We start from the raw sequence: 17603 nt of genomic DNA, 5'->3' as shown, positions 1-17603 counted from the left end.
TGGTGTTCAGTTCATCAGTTCTCCCCATTGATCAATATCTCTACTAAAACAAGTTTAGCGTCATCCTATCCTTAACTCTATCAAATCAAAGTTTATTTGTCACGTACGCTGAATACAACAGGTGTAGTAGACCTTACAGTGAAATGCTTACTTACAGGCTCTAACCAATGGTGTGAAGAAAAAAAAGTGTGTGTGTAGGTAAGTAAAGAAATAAAACAACAGTAAAAAGACATTTGAAAAAATAGTAGCAAGGCTATATACAGACACCGGTTAGTCAGGCTTATTGAGGTAGTATGTACATGTATGGTTAAAGTGACTATGCATATATGATGAACAGAGAGTAGCAGTAGTGTAAAAGAGGGGGCGGTGGGTGGTGGGACATAATGCAGATAGCCCGGTTAGCCAATGTGCGGGAGCACTGATTGGTCGGGCCAATTGAGGTAGTATGTACATGAATGTATTGTTAAAGTGACTATGCATATATTGTGACGACCCTCCCACTCTGTCTGCCGTATTCTCTCTTTGTTCTTGTTTCCTTATTAGGATGGTGGGCGGAGTTGGGAGGGTCGTCAGCTACATGGGAAACACCTGGGCCCGGTGTCTCCCAGGATAAATACACCACTTCCCCATTCATGGAGGAGACTCTCTCCATGCAGACACCTTGATAGATTTTGTTGTGGCTTTTTGTGACTTTTTGGTTGTTTGCTTTAGCACCTTTCAACACACCGCATTATCAGATTCATGCATGCCAAAACACTCACTTACACTACTGATTACTGATTACACACACCATTGTTAATTGCATTTAGGTTACTTTATTTAATAAATATATTTTGGTACTCCTTATCTCCACGTTGTCTCCCTTTTGTTACGGGCTTTGAGCCGGTTCGTGACAATATGATAAACAGAGAGTAACAGCAGCGTAAAATGTGTTTGGGGGGGGGGGGGCACAATGCAAATAGTCCGGGTAACCATTTGGTTACCTGTTCAGAAGTCTTATAACTTGGGGGTAAAAACTGTCGAGAAACCTTTTTGTCCTAGACTTGGCACTCCGGTACCGCTTGCCATGCGGTAGTAGAGAGAACAGTCTATGACTGGGGTGGCTGGGGTCTTTTACAATTTTTAGGGCCTTCCTCTGACACTGCCTGGTGTAGAAGTCCTGGATGACAGGCAGCTTTGCCCCAGTCATTTACTGGGCCGTACGCACTGCCCTCTGAAGTGCCTTGCGGTCGGAGGCTGAGCAATTGCCGTACCAGGCAGTGATGCAACCGGTCAGGATGCTCTCGATGTTGCAGCTGTAGAACCTTTTGAGGATCTCAGGACCCATGCCAAATCTTTTTAGTTTCATGAGGGAATAGGCTTTGTCGTGCCCTCTTCACGACTGTCTTGGTGTGTTTGAACCATTCTAGTTTGTTGATGTGGACACCAAGGAATTTGAAGCTCTCAACCTGCTCCACTACAGCCCCGTCGATGAGAATGGGGGCGTGCTCGGTGCTCCTTTTCCTGTAGTCCACAATCATCTCCTTAGTCTTGGTTACGTTGAGGGATAGGTTGTTATTCTGCCACCACCCGGCCAGGTCTCTGACCTTCTCCCTATAGGCTGTCTTGTCGGTGATCAGGCCTACCACTGTTGTGTCGTCTGCAAACTTAATGATGGTGTTGGAGTCGTGCCTGGCCATGCAGTCGTGGGTGAACAGGGAGTACAGGAGGGGACTGAGCACGCACCCCTGGGGAGCTCCAGTGTTGCTACCTACCCTCACCACCTGGGGGCGGCCCGTCAGGAAGTCCAGGATCCAGTTGCAGAGGGAGGTGTTTAGTCCTAGGTTCCTTAGCTTCGTGATGAGCTTTGAGGGTACTATGGTGTTGAACGCTGAGCTGTAGTCAATGAATAGCATTCTCACATAGGTGTTCCTTTTTTCCAGGTGGGAAAGGGCAGTGTGGAGTGCAATAGAGATTGCATCATCTGTGGATCTGTTTGGGTGGTATGCAAATTGGAGTGGATCTAGGGTTTCTGGGATAATGGTGTTGATGTGAGCCATTACCAGCCTTTCAAAGCACTTCATGGCTACGGACGTGAGTGCTACGGTTCTGCAGTCATTTAGGCAGGTTGTCTTTGTTCTTGGGCACAGGGACTATGGTGGTCTGCTTGAAACATGTTGGTATTATAGACATAATCAGGGAAATGTTGAAAATGTCAGTGAAGACACCTGCCAGTTGGTCAGCACATGCCCGGAGCACACGTCCTGGTAATCCGTCTGGCCCCGCAGCCTTGTGTATGTTGACCTGTTTAAAGGTCTTACTCACGTCGGCTACGGAGAGCGCGATCACACAGTCGTCCGGAACAGCTGATGCTCTCATGCATGCCTCAGTGTTGCTTGCCTCGAAGCGAGCGTAGAAGTGATTTAACTCGTCTGGTAGGCTCGTGTCACTGGGCAGCTCGCGGCTGTGCTTCTCTTTGTAGTCTGTAATAGTTTGCAAGCCCTGCCACATCTGACGAGCGACGGAGCCGGTGTAGTATGATTCAATCTTAGCCCTGTATTGATGTTTTGCCTGTTTGATGGTTCGTCGCAGGGCATAGCGGGATTTCTTGTAAGCTTCCGGGTTAGAGTCCCGCACCTTGAAAGCGGCAGCTCTACCCTTTAGCTCAGTGCGAATGTTGCCTGTAGTCCATGGCTTCTGGTTGGGGTATGTAAGTACAGTCACTGTGGGGACGACGTCCTCGATGCACTTATTGATAAAGCCAGTGACTGATGTGGTGTATTCCTCAATGTCATCGGAAGAAACCCGGAACATGTTCCAGTCTGTGATAGCAAAACAGTCCTGTAGTTTAGCATCTGCTTCATCTGACCACTTTTTTTATAGACTGAGTCACTGGTGCTTCCTGCTTTAATTTTTGCTTGTAAGCAGGAATCAGGAGGATAGAGTTATGGTCGGATTTACCAAATGGAGGGCGAGGGAGAGCTTTGTACGCGTCTCTGTGTGTGGAGTACAGGTGACCTAGAATTTTTTCCCCTCTGGTTGCACATTTAACATGTTGATAGAGATTTGGTAGAACTGATTTAAGTTTCCCTGCATTCAAGTTTCCGGCCACTTGGAGCGCCGCCTCTGGGTGAGTGGTTTCCTGTTTGCTTATTTCCTTATACAGCTGAGTGCGGTCTTAGTGCCAGCCTCTGTTTGTGGTGGTAAATAAACATCCATGAAAAGTATAGCTGAGAACTCTCTAGGCAAGTAGTGTGGCCTGCAATTTATCACAATATACTCTACTTCAGGCGAGCAAAATCTAGAGACTTCCTTAGATTTCGTGCACCAGCTGTTTACAAATATGCACAGACCGCCCCCCTTCGTCTTACGAGTGTGCTGTTCTATCCTGCCAGTGCAGCGTATATCCCGCTAGCTGAATATCCATGTCGTCATTAAGCCACGATTCCGTTAAACATAGGATATTACAGTTTTTGATGTCCCGTTGGTAGGTTATTCGTGATCGTACCTCATCTAATTTATTGTTCAATGATTGCACGTTGGCGAGTAATATTGACGGTAACGGCAGCTTTCCTACTCGCCTTCTGCGGGTCCTGGCGAGGCATCCGGCTCTTCGTCCTCTGTACCTGCGTCGCTTCCTCTTGCGAATAACTGGGATGTTGGCCTTGCCGGGTGTTTGGAGAATATCATGTGAGTCTTGCTTGTTGTTGAAAAAATCTTTGTCTAATCCGAGGTGAGTGATCTCTGCCTGATATCCAGAAGCTCTTTTCTGCCTGTAAAACTGCTGCCATTTCTTCGAGGTTTATTTCAACAACAATCACAAAACATGACAATGGTCAACCCTTAAGTGAAAAGCGCATTGAAGATGAGCAGTTCCATTCTAGCCAAATTTGACTTCAAGACAAGTTCAGTAAGCTACTTTATTTTACCCTACATCCAAGAACAAAACAAAGCACAAATCTTAACTACAATTCTAAGAGTGGTCTGTAATAACCTTTAAATATTCAATTATATCAGAATGAGAAATTAATGGTTATAAACTGAAGAACTGACGTCTGTGAAGTCACAGCTGGTTTGGCCCCATTGTACCATTGTTGCACAGCAGTCTTTCTGTTGCACTATTTCCTAGTAGTTTTACTGGGCTCTTCTGGTTAATGATGAGACTGGAGAAAGGGGTGGCTGCTGATCTGGACCATTGACCAATCTCTGGTGAATCCTTTAGACCTCTGAGCCAGGGCTTTTGCCAGTTGTACCTGTGTTGACTTTGGGCAGAGTTGTGTCTTTAGAGTTGCCAACTGCTCCTGTTTTGAGTTTGGGCGTGGCCATCTTGTCTTGCTTGAGTGTCATGCGCTCCTTATCAGGGATATTGCAAACAGCACCTGATTTGAGATTGAATCTGACCTGCTCCTTGAACACAATCGCCTTGCGTTGCTCACGGGCTTTCTTATAGTTAAAGTAGTGACCTAAGCCATTGCTGACACTCTCCATGACACCCTGTGCTATGGCTCTGAAGTTACGAGACTGCTCTTCTCCTCGCGCTTGGCCTACTTCTCTCTCAGGCTCTGTATCTCCTCCTTCATGGCTGCCTTTCTCTGTGAAGCCCTTAGCCATCAGCTTTTCCTGCTCCTGCAGCTTGCTATATAGCACTCGCTCCAACTCCTGTGGCTTCTCCTTCGCCTCCTGGACCATCTTAGCCTAGAATCACAGAGGGAGAACAACACAGACATCATGGTTATGGATTTGCAGGCTACATCTTCTTAAAGACTGTTTCCACCTCCCTAAATCACCTATATTTTACTCATTCACAAAAATCTGGTTTAAGTTCAATACCTGAACATCAGGCTATATTCTTTATTCATTAGGCCTAGATATAACATTTTGTGAAAGTTGTGGCATGTTTTCAGACATGTTTTCAGCGTCCATACGTACCTCTAACTGACTGATTCTCTCTCCTGATAAACCCTCTCCCTCTCTTGGGTCTCCTCCTTTAACTGGTGCTGTTTCTCTGCCTCCATCTTCACTGCCTGTTCAGCCAGGGCTCTCTTCTCTTGCTCCTCTGTGTCAGTAAAGACAGTAGCTAATGGCAATTTCCCATGTGCAAACTGATTGATTCCTGGTCTGAAAACTATTCGAACACAATTGTGGCCTGTTATCTGAGATTGAAGTAAGAGGCCACAAAGGCAAAATGGGGTTTCCAGATGTAAATCAGTTAGACTACTACTACTTACATAAACACTAACAGATTCAAAGTGGATTCAAAACAACTAATTTATTCATAAACTGATATGCATTTAAGACAAATTATATAATATTCAAATGAATTATAATCTGCCTCTATGCAACGTTCTCAAAGAATATAAGACCATAAAAATATATGTTTTTTTATTTTTATTAAAGCCTCTACATTTGAAGTTTTATACTAGTAGAGAGCATTTCACCAAAATCTGTCAACACACACAAGAAAAATGATTAATAACTCTTGCATATAAAGCAGATACTGATTCTAAGTGTGGCTATCAACTTGACTTTCTGCTTTACATTGATAAAGCTAGCAAATGTGTACATGCTCAAATAATACACAATGTTTCTACTTCATAAAAGCTACCCTCATGAGCTTATATTGAAAGACAGTGTTGGCAGCGTCCAATCCAAATCGAAGAACAGGCATGACTGTAGACTCAAGGAAACCACCTCCTTCCTTCCCAGGTGTGTTGCTCTTCTTGAACTCCTCTATCTCCTGTCTCATTAAGTCAGCCTTCTCCTTGTGGCCCTTCTCCAGCAGATCCTTCTGCTCCTGCACCTTGCACTCCAAGGCCCTGTGGAAGTCCCGTTCCTGTTGCTTCATCTCCTCCTTCGTCTTCTCTTCCATCTGCTTCAACTTCTCGTCTTCGCTTCTGCGATCGTCCTCCATGGTGCGCTCCATCTCCAACCGTTTCTCTTCAGCAGCCTTCTTCTCCTGCTCCAGCACAGCTGATCTCTCCTTCTCTTCTGCATGGTCCAAGTTAAGATATTATGGTAGGAAAACACTCTAGCTTCATGTTCTCTCTCATACAGAGTCAATAGACAACCCATGACATTTTCCAAGTTCTGGAGTAGGCCACAAATTTCAGGTTTAACTTTAGCTTGCATACCTACTCTTAAACATCCCAGATCTATGTTGACTTGAGAAGTCACTTCAACCAGAAACCTGAATTAAATCAGAAAATAACATCCCATGCCATATTTTGTACTTTTTCTAATTTTCGGTCAGTTTTTTTGTCAGCTTGCAGGATAAAATACTTCTATAGACTCTTTTCCTTAAGGAACTGCTCAAGAATCTCCTCAGCCTGCAGAAAACACCCCCAAAGGCTTCATGTTTGCCATCAAACAATGATAAATCTAAAACCGGTTGGATGTGTTTCTGGTATGATGCTGCAGATGCCTAAAAATACATTATGGAAGCCACTGTAAATCATAACATAACAGTAACATTAGAGGTTGAGAGAAAGAACAGCACGTCATCTACGACATGGAAACTGTTGTTCTGATTTCTTGACTTATGAAATCATGAAATATACTTATGTCAGTGAGGGAGAGAGGGGAATGTATAAAGTTTACATTCTGTCAGGATATGTTATCGTTAACCATCAGGGATCATCGAGTTCTTACTCTGATAATTAGAACCTAACAAAACTAAGTGGATCGGCCTGAAAGAGGAGAACAGCTCCAGTGTTCAATATGGAGTTTTTGATGAATGTTTCAACCCTAGCAAGGATTCAACTCGAAGCTCTTACCCTAACTCCTTTGTCGGGCTTGGCCCGGTACTGTGCCAGCATGTTGTCATGGTGATTGCAGTAAAGCTTGTAGATCCCCTCTGTAATCTTCTTGGCCATCTGAGCCAACAGCTTCTCCAGAAGGGCTGCACACTTCTTCTCATCAAGAACGAGGATGCCTCAGAGAAGGTCAGCGTAGTGCTTTGCAATGGCCACCTGGAAGAGTCAAGACTATTTTAGGGAAGCATTTGTAAAAAGTGGTCCTTGACAGAGTTAAGCACCAAGTCAGTGTTTGTACCAGGCACAGATCTCAAATGATGACCCTTACCACCAACGGCTTCAAGAAATTGAAATTCGTCTTTGAAGGATCTGTTCTTGAACGCCTGCGTGGCCTAGTGGTCTGAGCGGAGGTGATGAGCGCCATAGGGAATAAGGCCTTTACCTCCTCCATGCCCCTCTGGTACACTACCAGGCCCTCATCTATAGCAGCCTGGTTCTCAATTTAAGCCATGGCCAGAACCGCATTCTCAAGACCAGGCAAAGAGCCTGGTCTTTCTCCACATACAGTTGAAGTCGGAAGTTTACATACACCTTAGCCAAATACATTTAAACTCAGTTTTTCACAATTCCTGACATTTAATCCTAGTAAAAATTCCCTGGCTTAGGTCAGTTAGGATCACCACTTTATTTTAAGAATGTGAAATGTCAGAATAATAGAGAATGATTTATTTCAGCTTTTATTTCTTTCATCACATTCCCAGTGGGTCAGAAGTTTACATACATTCAATCAGTATTTGGTAGCATTGCCTTTAAATTGTTTAACTTCGGTCAAACGTTTCAGGTAGCCTTCCACAAGCTTCCCACAATAAGTTGGGTGAATTTTGGCCCATTCCTCCTGACAGAGCTGGTGTAAATGAGTCAGGGTTGTAAGGCCTCCTTGCTCACACACGCTTTTTCAGTTCTGCCCCCAAATTTTCTGTTGGATTGAGGTCAGGACTTTGTCATGGCCAATCCAATACCTTGACTTTGTTGTCCTTAAGCCATTTTGCCACAACTTTGGAAGTATGCTTGGGGTCATTGTCCATTTGGAAAACCCATTTGCGACCAAGCTTTAACTTCCTGACTGATGTCTTAAGATGTTGCTTCAATATATCCACATAATTTTCCATCCTCATGATGCCATCTATTTTGTGAAGTACACCAGTCCCTCCTGCAGCAAAGCACACCCACAACATGATGCTGCCACCCCCGTGCTTCACGGTTGGGATGGTGTTCTTCGGCTTGCAAGCCGCCCCCTTTTTCCTCCAAACATAACGATGGTCATTATGGCCAAACAGTTCTATTTTTGTTTCATCAGACCAGAGGACATTTCTCCCTATGTGCAGTTGCAAACCGTAGTCTGGCTTTTTTATGGCGGTTTTGGAGCAGTGGCTACTTCCTTGCTTTGCGGCCTTTCAGGTTATGTCGATATAGGACTTGTTTTACTGTGGATATAGATACTTTTGTACCTGTTTCCTCTATCATCTTCACAAGGTCCTTTGCTGCTGTTCTGGGATTGATTTGCACTTCTCGCACCAAAGTACGTTCATCTCTAGGAGACAGAACGCGTCTCCTTCCTGAGCGGTATGACAGCTGCGTGGTCCCATGGTCTTTATACTTGCGTACTATTGTTTGTACAGATGAACATGGTATCTTCAGGCGTTTAGAAATTGCTCCCAAGGATGAACCAGACTTGTGGAGGTCTACATTTATTTTCTGAGGTCTTGGCTGATTTCTTTTGATTTTCCCATGATGTCAAGCAAAGAGGCACTGAGTTTGAAGGTAGGCCTTAAAATACATCCACAGGTACACCTCCAGTTGACTCAAATTATTTCAATTAGCCTATCAGAAGCTACTAAAGTCATGACATAATTTTCTGGAATTTTCCAAGCTGTTTAAATGACTTGTGTCATGCACAAAGTAGATGTCCTAACCGACTTGCCAAAACTATAGTTTGTTAACAAGAAATTTGTGGAGTGGTTGAAAAACAAGTTTTAATGACTCCAACCTAAGTGTATGTAAACTTCCGACTTCAACTGTACCTTGTGCTGGGAACAATAAAAGGCCACTTTAAAATGTGCAGTTGTCATACAGCACAATGCCACAGATGTCTTGAGGGAGTGTGCAATTTGCATGCTGACTTCAGGAATGTCCACCCGAGTTGTTGCCAGAGAATTGAATGTTCACTTCTCTACCATAAGTCGCCTCCAACATCGTTTTGGCAGTACGTCCAACCGACCTCACAACGCAGACCACGTGTAACCAATCCAGGCCAGGGCCTATATAACCGGCTTCGACACCGGCAGGATTGTCTGAGACCAGCCACCGGGACAGCAGATGAAACTGTGGGTTTGCTCAACTGAAGAATTTCTGCACAAACTGTCAGAAACCGTCTCAAGGAAGCTCATCTGCGTGCTCGTCGTCCTCACCATGGTCTTGACCTGACTGCAGTTCGGCGTCTTAACATACTTCAGTGGGCAAATGCTCACCTTTGATGATGCTATGGTATGGGCAGGCATAAGCTACTGACAACGAACACAATTGCATTTTATCTATGGCAATTTTAATGCACAGTGATACTGTAACGAGATCCTAAGGTCCATTGTCGTGTCGTTCATCCGCCGCCATCACCTCATAGTTTCAGCATGATAATGCAAGACCCCATGTCGCAAGGATCTGTACACAATTCCTGGAAGCTGAAAATGTCCCAGTTCTTCCATTGCCTGCATAGTCACCAGACTTGTCACTCATTGAGCATTTTTGGGATGCTCTGGATCAACGTGTACGACAGTGTGTTCCAGTTCCTGCCAATATCCAGCGACTTCGGACAGCCATTGAAGAGGAGTGGGACAACATTCCACAGGCCACAATCAACAGCCTGATCAACTCTATGCGAAGGAGATATGTTGCGCTGCATGAGGCAAATGATGGTCACACCAGATACTGACTGGTTTTCTGATCTGCGCCCCTACTTTTTTTTAAAGCTATCTGTGGCCAACATATGCATATGAAATCCATAGATTCGGGTGTAATGAATTTATTTCAATTTTCTGATTTCCTTCTTTGGACTGTAACTCAGGAAAATCTTAGAAATTGTTTCATGTATTTTTGTTCAGTGTACATAACAATATGCATGACCGCAACACTGTTATATGGATAAGATAATCATTTCTCATAAAGATAGGGTAATAGAAATGTGAAACAGAAAGTGTTAACTTATGTACTGCATTTGTCATTCTGTCAATGGTGTGCGTACTGGTAGCGGAGTCAGGTGCAGGAGAGCAGAGTTGTGAACAGGCGCACACTTTATTGAGGCAGGAGAAACCTCCAGCCAATTGGCAAAAGTGCAAAACGCGCAAACAGTCACAATAATTATGTTCAAACAAATAAACATACCTCGTGACAAAACACGGAATATACGAATACCAGTCTGGCGCGTGAAAAATGACACATAACACAAACAATATCACACAAAGACATGAGGGGGAACAGAGGAATAAATACATGCAGTGTGATTGGGAAATGCAATCCATATGTGCAAAACAAGACAAAACAAATGGATCAATGAAAAATGGAGCGGCGATGGCTAGAAAGCTGGTGACGTAGACCGCCGAACACTACCCGAACAAGGAGAGGAGCCGAACAAGGAGAGGAGTATTACAACACTGGTATTGAGGATGGAAAGCACTTATGAAAGTAGGTCATGATGTTTGATAATACAACTAAACTACTGCTGCTACTATAACCAGTTCCTCTATTATTATTATTATGATGATTACTACAACCACCATGACCAGTACAAGTAACAACGCCATTAGTACTTCAATTCCTACTAATTCTACTACTTACTTTACTTCTATACAAGCACCACTGACCACTACAGTACTACCACCATCACTACCACAACTACCAGATATGCTGATTTCCTGCCCTCTCCTGCAGTGCTGGGAAACCTGGCAGAGACGTATGTGTCTGCCATCCGGAGCGGGCAGATCCCCTGCCTGGACAATGCTGTGTTGGCTCTGGCCCAAATTGAGAACTCCAGTGCCATCGAGAGGGCCAGGGCCCACTACCAAAAGGGCATGGCTGACTGGGTAGCCTACCCCACAGAGACCCAAGAGGAGCTGTCTGAAGTGCATGCTGTCATGGAGAAGGAGGCTGTGGCCATATTCATCAACAACTCCTTCAAAGACGAGGACCAGAAGTACCAGTTGGAGCTCATGGTATGGGAATGTAGATTCTATATTCAATGAGTCAATATTCAATTCAGTGATGCATGTATTTAACAAGATGAGGATAATTTGTCATTTGTGTGAGCTACCCCTTTATGCTACACTTACATGTACATTTTAGTCATTTAGCAGATACACTTATCCAGAGTGACTTACAGCAGCAATTAGGGTTAAGTGCCTTACTCAAGGGCACATTGACAGATTATTCACCATTTATTACCTCAGCTGAACCAAGACATTCTGGTTTGTTCTGGTACATTCTGTACCAACCTCTCAAACACAAAAATAGAAAGTGCTTCAAGAGGAGTATGAGAAGATCTGTGAGAGGAACTACAAGGAGTCCCAGAAGGCATGCGAGTCCAAAATCGAATGCATCTTTGCCCCCTTGGAGGAGAAAATAAGGGATGGCTCCTACATGACCCCTGGAGGATACAAAGAGTACTGCAACAACCTGAAACTGGCCACCAGCGAATACAGATCTGAGGGAGGCAGGGGAGTGAAGGTATGTTGGGGAGGTGGTGCTATTTTAGGATATTATGTAATTATCATGTTTTGTGGATGCTGGTCAAAGGAGTTATGAATGCACTGATGTGATGTTGAAAGTTAAATATTATGTGTGGTGGTTCCAGGCTGAAGAGGTACTGAAGGAGTACTTGGAAAGGAAGGCCATCATTGGTCAGACCATCCTGTCAGCAGACCAGTCCCTCACTGAAGCTGAGCAGAGAGCAGAAGGTGATATAGGTCACCATGAATATGCACTTCATGACCTGGCAACAACATTTTAATGACCACCAAATGGAGGCTTACCTCTCGTTCTCTTTGATATTTATCTCTCTCTCTCACACATACTCTGTCTACCTGCAGCGGAGCAAGCGAAAAGGGAGGCATCTGAGCGGAAGAATCGAGCCATGGAGGAGCAGCTGGTTGTCCAGGAGAGGTTGAGAGCGGTCCAGCAGAGGACGTATGAGGAGAATGTGAACCAGCTGATGGAGAGGATGGAGAGAGACAGTAGAAATGCCGTGGCAGAGCACGATAGAGTTCTGCAGGCCAGACTTAAGGTAGGAATTTAAAAAACACAAACATTGAGGACAACACTTTAAAACTACAGAAACTCTAGGGGTAAGATTAACTGTGTATGTGTTTTGTTTTAATGACACAGTCCGTGATGTGTAAAAACAAACCTTGTAATTTCAGGAGCAGAATGACCTTCTCCAACAAGGGTTTGATGACAGAGCACACCAAATGCAAAGAGAGATAGATGCGCTTAAGGGTGCGAAGGCACAAGAGGAAGAGAAAAAACCCTCATTTATGAGCACAGCTCTGGATACTGTTGGGACTGCAGCTACCTTGTTCCTTCCAGGAATACTTCCCAAAGTAGGAGGAATGGCTGTGAAATGGCTGTCTAAGTGGTTCTGATGTAGGTTCCCGAGGAGGATGATGAGCTATTATTCTTATAGACATATGGATTGACTGAATGTGTATTTATTGGTAGTTGATTCATGGATTTAGATTAAGCACTCAGTCAAGGTTTTAGTTTGTTTTTTAATAGTTATTTTGAATGCCTAATTATGATAAATTCATGCTTTTAGAAAACACACTTAAAAATGGTTTTGCTATGCTGTTTTTTAAATGTTACTATTACCAAATAGGCCTACTTTTTAACACTGATGACGTTTACATGCACACCAATATCCCGTTATTATTCGGGATACTCAAGTATTCTGTTCTTGAGTTGACTCATATAAACGTCATATCCCATTTACAATAACCCGAAATATCTTGAAGTATACTGTGGCATGTATACAGTGGCGGTTCTAGCTTGTATGGCTCCCTGGGCGAACCCCCCCTTCATCCCCCTCCATTTGGAACAACACAAATAAATAATCATAACATTTAAAACTGTATAAATATAAAAATATATACCAAAATAAGACTCAAATCTCAAAAGAAGTAACAAAGACAAATAGAAAGAAATTTGTGTTGATTTGGCACTTGAGCATCAATGCATTACACCATTCCTCAACACTGTTAACCAAGAGTCAAGACTAAACCAATTCACCTTGCTGGTGTGCAGACTGGTTTTATATTATTCTTAACGATTTCGCGCAAACCAGAAAAAAATGCAACAATGTCTGTGAAACTATATATTCACAATATTATGAATGAATTGTGGTTTATTTGGTAGCATTCCGTAGTGTGACTGATTTTACTAATTGCATTAGTACTGTACAAAGTTAGAGGTGCGCTATTTGATAGATTCCCTGCTCCCCCTACCTCAGGATTCCAGTGGGGAGAGCTGAGGTCAACCTACCCCCGCCCCCCTCCCCATCTCGTACTTCTGAGTGGGAGACCTTCCCAGGCAGTAGCCTGCCTGGCTCACAAACTAGAATCAGGGCGGCCACTCCGACAAGGTTAATTGACCCACAGTCCCACATGGTGACATGATATCATTGACGTGACGTGCAAATGAGCGATAGAAAACCGATCTCGCAAATGTACCCATTCCAAAAATGTTTGTACGGACGCCCCGTGCTGCCCTGGGAGGCTGCCCATGTCGCCTATACCTAAATCCGCCACTGCATGTATACATCCTATTCCGTTTACTGTTTTCCACGGTCTGCACAGGCTACGTTTCGCATTTATTTGGTGTTGTGTGATGATGTTTTCATCTTGTCAAACAAATCACTTCAAAAAGTTTGCTGATACTCCGTACTGGACCGTATAGCCTACTAGCTACTTTCACCCTTAATTTGACAAGTTTCTACTTATAATTTTCGACATTTGGTAGGCCATATTATAATTTCTAAGGTTTGAAAGGCCATTTGCTTGTCAACTGTAGTTAGGTACATGCAGCTTCTTGTCTGTCATAAATTGTTGCTCCAGAAGACTAAATAAAGTAGTGCTCACCAAAATAATGTCTTACATCGATAGAATGAATGCACTATTATAGAATGAATGCATAATTAATGTAGTTAACACCTTATAGTTGTCTGTTTTGTTTCGGGACCGGGTAGAAAACGCAATAACTCCAAAACAGTGGAATGATTGGTCCATTTGAACATCCATCACCGTAAACCAGGTGCCTAGAGCACATTCTGAAACGGAAGGTCCAGCGTCAAATAAAAGTTCTAAGGTAAACGCTTGCTCAACATTACGCTGTGGTCTGAGTGCCAGTATGTGCTCTATTGGTACGTAGTATGCAACATACAAGCTAACGGAATATCCTTTCTAGCAGAATTTGAGAAAGAAGTAGTATATTGGTAAAAGTAATGGAGCATCAGATGACCCCGAACATTACAATTTGGAATGTTCTGTGTGGCTACACTTTGAACTTAGCAATAGCAATCAATCAATCAATCATACATAAAAAATACTGTATGTATTGTGGTATCCCGGGAGGTGTACCCCAGGGGTTGGTGATAGAGGGGATGACAGCGATTTGACCAGTGGTGAGAGAGCACATGGCCCAGGCGCAACGCGCCCAGGAGCGCGTATACATCTGGGGGGCCCAACCAGGAGTTCCACCCGGGTGAGAAGGTCTTGGTGCTGATCCCCACAACGGAGATCAAATTCCTGGCAACGTGGCATGGGGCCCTACGACATCGTCGAGCGGGTAGAGCAGAGAAAGCCCCTCCAGCTTTACCATGTGAACCTACTGAAGAAGTGGCACGCATGAGAGGCGCTGTGCACAACGTGGCCCAGGCCACAGTAGAATCCGCCATGGGGGAAGACCTCAGCCCGACCCAACAACAAGCGCTCTGAGATTTGGTCCAGCGGAATATGGCCGTATTCTCCGAGGTGCCGGGGCGCACGGATCTCGTGGAACATCATATCCACACACATCCGGGAGAAAAAGTGCGTAAATGGCCAAAGGCCATACCTGATACCAGAAGCCCAGAGGGCGGCGGTCTAGAGGGAAGTGACGACAATGCTAGAGATGGGGGTACTGGAGGAGTCCCACAGTGAGTGGTCTAGCCCTATTGTGCTGGTACTGAAACCGGAAGGAACCGTCCGCTTCTGCAATGATTTCTGGGGCCTGAACGAGGTCAGAAAATTCGACGCCTAACCCATGCCCCGGGTGGACGAACTGATTGACCGCTTGGGGAAGGCAAGATACGTCAGCACCCTGGACCTGATGAAGGGGTACTGGCAGGTGCCGCTGGCAGCGGCCCCCAGGAGAAGACGGTCTTCTCCACCCCGGAGGGACTGTACCACTAACGGGTGAGAGCATTGGAAATACTTTTAGCGGTTGATCTGCATCTATTCAGTGGGTGGCACTGTGTGCTCTTTTCCAAGGATGGGTCCTGGCCTCTCGGGGGGACTAGGGATCCAGGGGGATGGGGGTGGTCTGCCGGTCACTGGGATGACAACCCAACTAGGGATGGGCTTTAGCGGGTGGAATAGTGGAGGACAATTGGAGGGTTACTTAGTAGCAATGCAAATATCATGGTACAGCTATATGGACACTCAATCCCTATGGTACTTTTTAATGTTAAATTTACAAACATATATTATGATGAATAGATTTGAAAGGTGTGTCTGATTATGGTGAATGGTGAAATAAGTATAGCAAGTTATAATTGTAATGGCTTAACAGATAAGAAGAAAATAAGAAAAATATTTACCTGGCTCAAAGAGAAGGAATATCATATCTATTGTTTACTGTAACGGCTGTCGTAGTCGTTCTCCTCCTCAGACGAGGAGGAGCATGGATCGGACCAAGATGCGGATTGGTAAGTATTCATGTTTTAATGGGAAAACAACAAACACTACAAAATACAACAACCAACAACCGTGACTAACCTGAAACAGTCCTGTGTGGCCCAAACACTGACACAGGAACAAACACCCACAAAACACAAGTGAAACCCTGGCTGCCTTTGTATGATTCTCAATCAGGGACAACGATTCACAGCTGTCTCTGATTGAGAATCATACCAGGCCGAACACAAAATCCCAACATAGAAAATCAAACCTAGACCAACCCACCCAACTCACGCCCTGACCAACTAAAACAAATACATGACAAAGGAAAACAGGTCAGGAACGTGACAGAACCCCCCCCTTAAGGTGCGAACTCCGGGCGCACCAGCACAAAGTCTAGGGGAGGGTCTGGGTGGCCGTCTGTCCACGGTGGCGGCTCTGGCGCTGGTCGTGGTCCCCACCCCACCATAGTCAACCCCCGCTTCCGTGGCCTCCTCCCAATATTCACCCTCCATGTCAATCCCACTATTCCAAAGGGCAGTAACAGACTGAGGGGTAGCACCTGACTGAGGGGTAGCACCTGACCGAGGGGTAGCACCTGACCGAGGGGTAGCACCTGACCAAGGGGCAGCACCGGACTAAGGGGCAGCACCGGACTAAGGGGCAGCACCGGACTAAGGGGCAGCACCAGGATAAGGGGCAGCACCAGGATAAGGGGCAGCACCAGGATAAGGGGCAGCACCAGGATAAGGGGCAGCTCCGGACTGAGGGACGGCAGCTCCGGACTGAGTGGCAGCTCCGGACTGGGTGGCAGCTCCGGACTGGGTGGCAGCTCCGGACTGGGTGGCAGCTCCGGACTGGGTGGCAGCTCCGGACTGGGTGGCAGCTCATGACTGGAGGGCAGCTCATGACTGGAGGGCAGCTCATGACTGGAGGGCAGCTCATGACTGGAGGGCAGCTCATGACTGGAGGGCAGCTCATGACTGGAGGGCAGCTCATGACTGTAGGGCAGCTCATGACTGTAGGGCAGCTCTGGCAGCTCCTGACTGGCTGGCGGCTCTGGCAGCTCCTGACTGGCTGGCGGCTCTGGCAGCTCCTGACTGGCTGGCGGCTCTGGCAGCTCCTGACTGGCTGGCGGCTCTGGCAGCTCCTGACTGGCTGGCGTCTCTGGCAGCTCCTGACTGGCTGGCGTCTCTGGCAGCTCCTGACTGGCTGGCGGCTCTGGCAGCTCCTGACTGGCTGGCGGCTCTGGCAGCTCCTGACTGGCTGGCGGCTCTGGCGGCTCCTGACTGGCTGGCGGCTCTGGCGGCTCCTGACTGACGGACGGCTCTAATGGCTCGGGACAGATGGGCGGCTCTAATGGCTCGTGGCAGACGGATGGCTCAGACGGCGCTGGGCAGACGGATGGCTCAGACGGCGCTGGGCAGACGGATGGCTCAGACGGCGCTGGGCAGACGGATGGCTCAGACGGCGCTGGGCAGACGGATGGCTCAGACGGCGCTGGGCAGACGGATGGCTCAGACGGCGCTGGACAGACGAGCAGTGCAGGCGGCGTTGGGCAGACGGACGACTCTGACCCGCTGAGGCGCACAGTAGGCCTGGTGCGTGGTGCCGGAACTGGTGGTACCGGACTGGAGACACGCACCTCAAGGCTAGTGCGGGGAGCAGGAACAGGGCACACTGGACTCTCGATGCGCACTATAGGCCTGGTGCGTGGTACCGGCACTGGTGGTACCGGGCTGAGGGCACGCACCTCAGGGCGAGTGCGGGGAGAAGGAACAGTGCGTACAGGGCTCTCAGGACACACAGGAGGCTTGGTGCGTGGTGCCGGAACTGGAGGCACTGGGCTGGAGACACGCACCACAGGGAGAGTGCGTGGAGGAGGAACAGGGCTCTG

The 17603-nt window shown here is 46.2% G+C and overlaps 1 protein-coding gene across 1 annotated transcript in view; it reads left to right on the top strand.

Moving 5' to 3' along the window:
• Positions 1-10559: 10559 nt before the first annotated feature.
• The window catches only part of LOC120063969 (guanylate-binding protein 4-like), a 32567-nt gene continuing 25523 nt past the window's right edge, over positions 10560-17603 (top strand). The window contains exons 1-6 of the mRNA XM_039014278.1: positions 10560-10572; positions 10713-10993; positions 11292-11504; positions 11632-11734; positions 11867-12060; positions 12197-12529. Of these exons, the coding sequence (XP_038870206.1) occupies positions 10560-10572; positions 10713-10993; positions 11292-11504; positions 11632-11734; positions 11867-12060; positions 12197-12418 (1026 nt within the window). The 3' untranslated portion in view covers positions 12419-12529. The remainder of the gene's footprint in view (positions 10573-10712; positions 10994-11291; positions 11505-11631; positions 11735-11866; positions 12061-12196; positions 12530-17603) is intronic.

The sequence above is a fragment of the Salvelinus namaycush genome, chromosome 19 (assembly GCF_016432855.1).
Source record: "Salvelinus namaycush isolate Seneca chromosome 19, SaNama_1.0, whole genome shotgun sequence".
In the NCBI taxonomy this organism is placed as follows: domain Eukaryota; kingdom Metazoa; phylum Chordata; class Actinopteri; order Salmoniformes; family Salmonidae; genus Salvelinus; species Salvelinus namaycush.
Note: the sequence above shows the minus strand (reverse complement) of the source record. Positions and strands in the feature narration are given on the sequence as shown.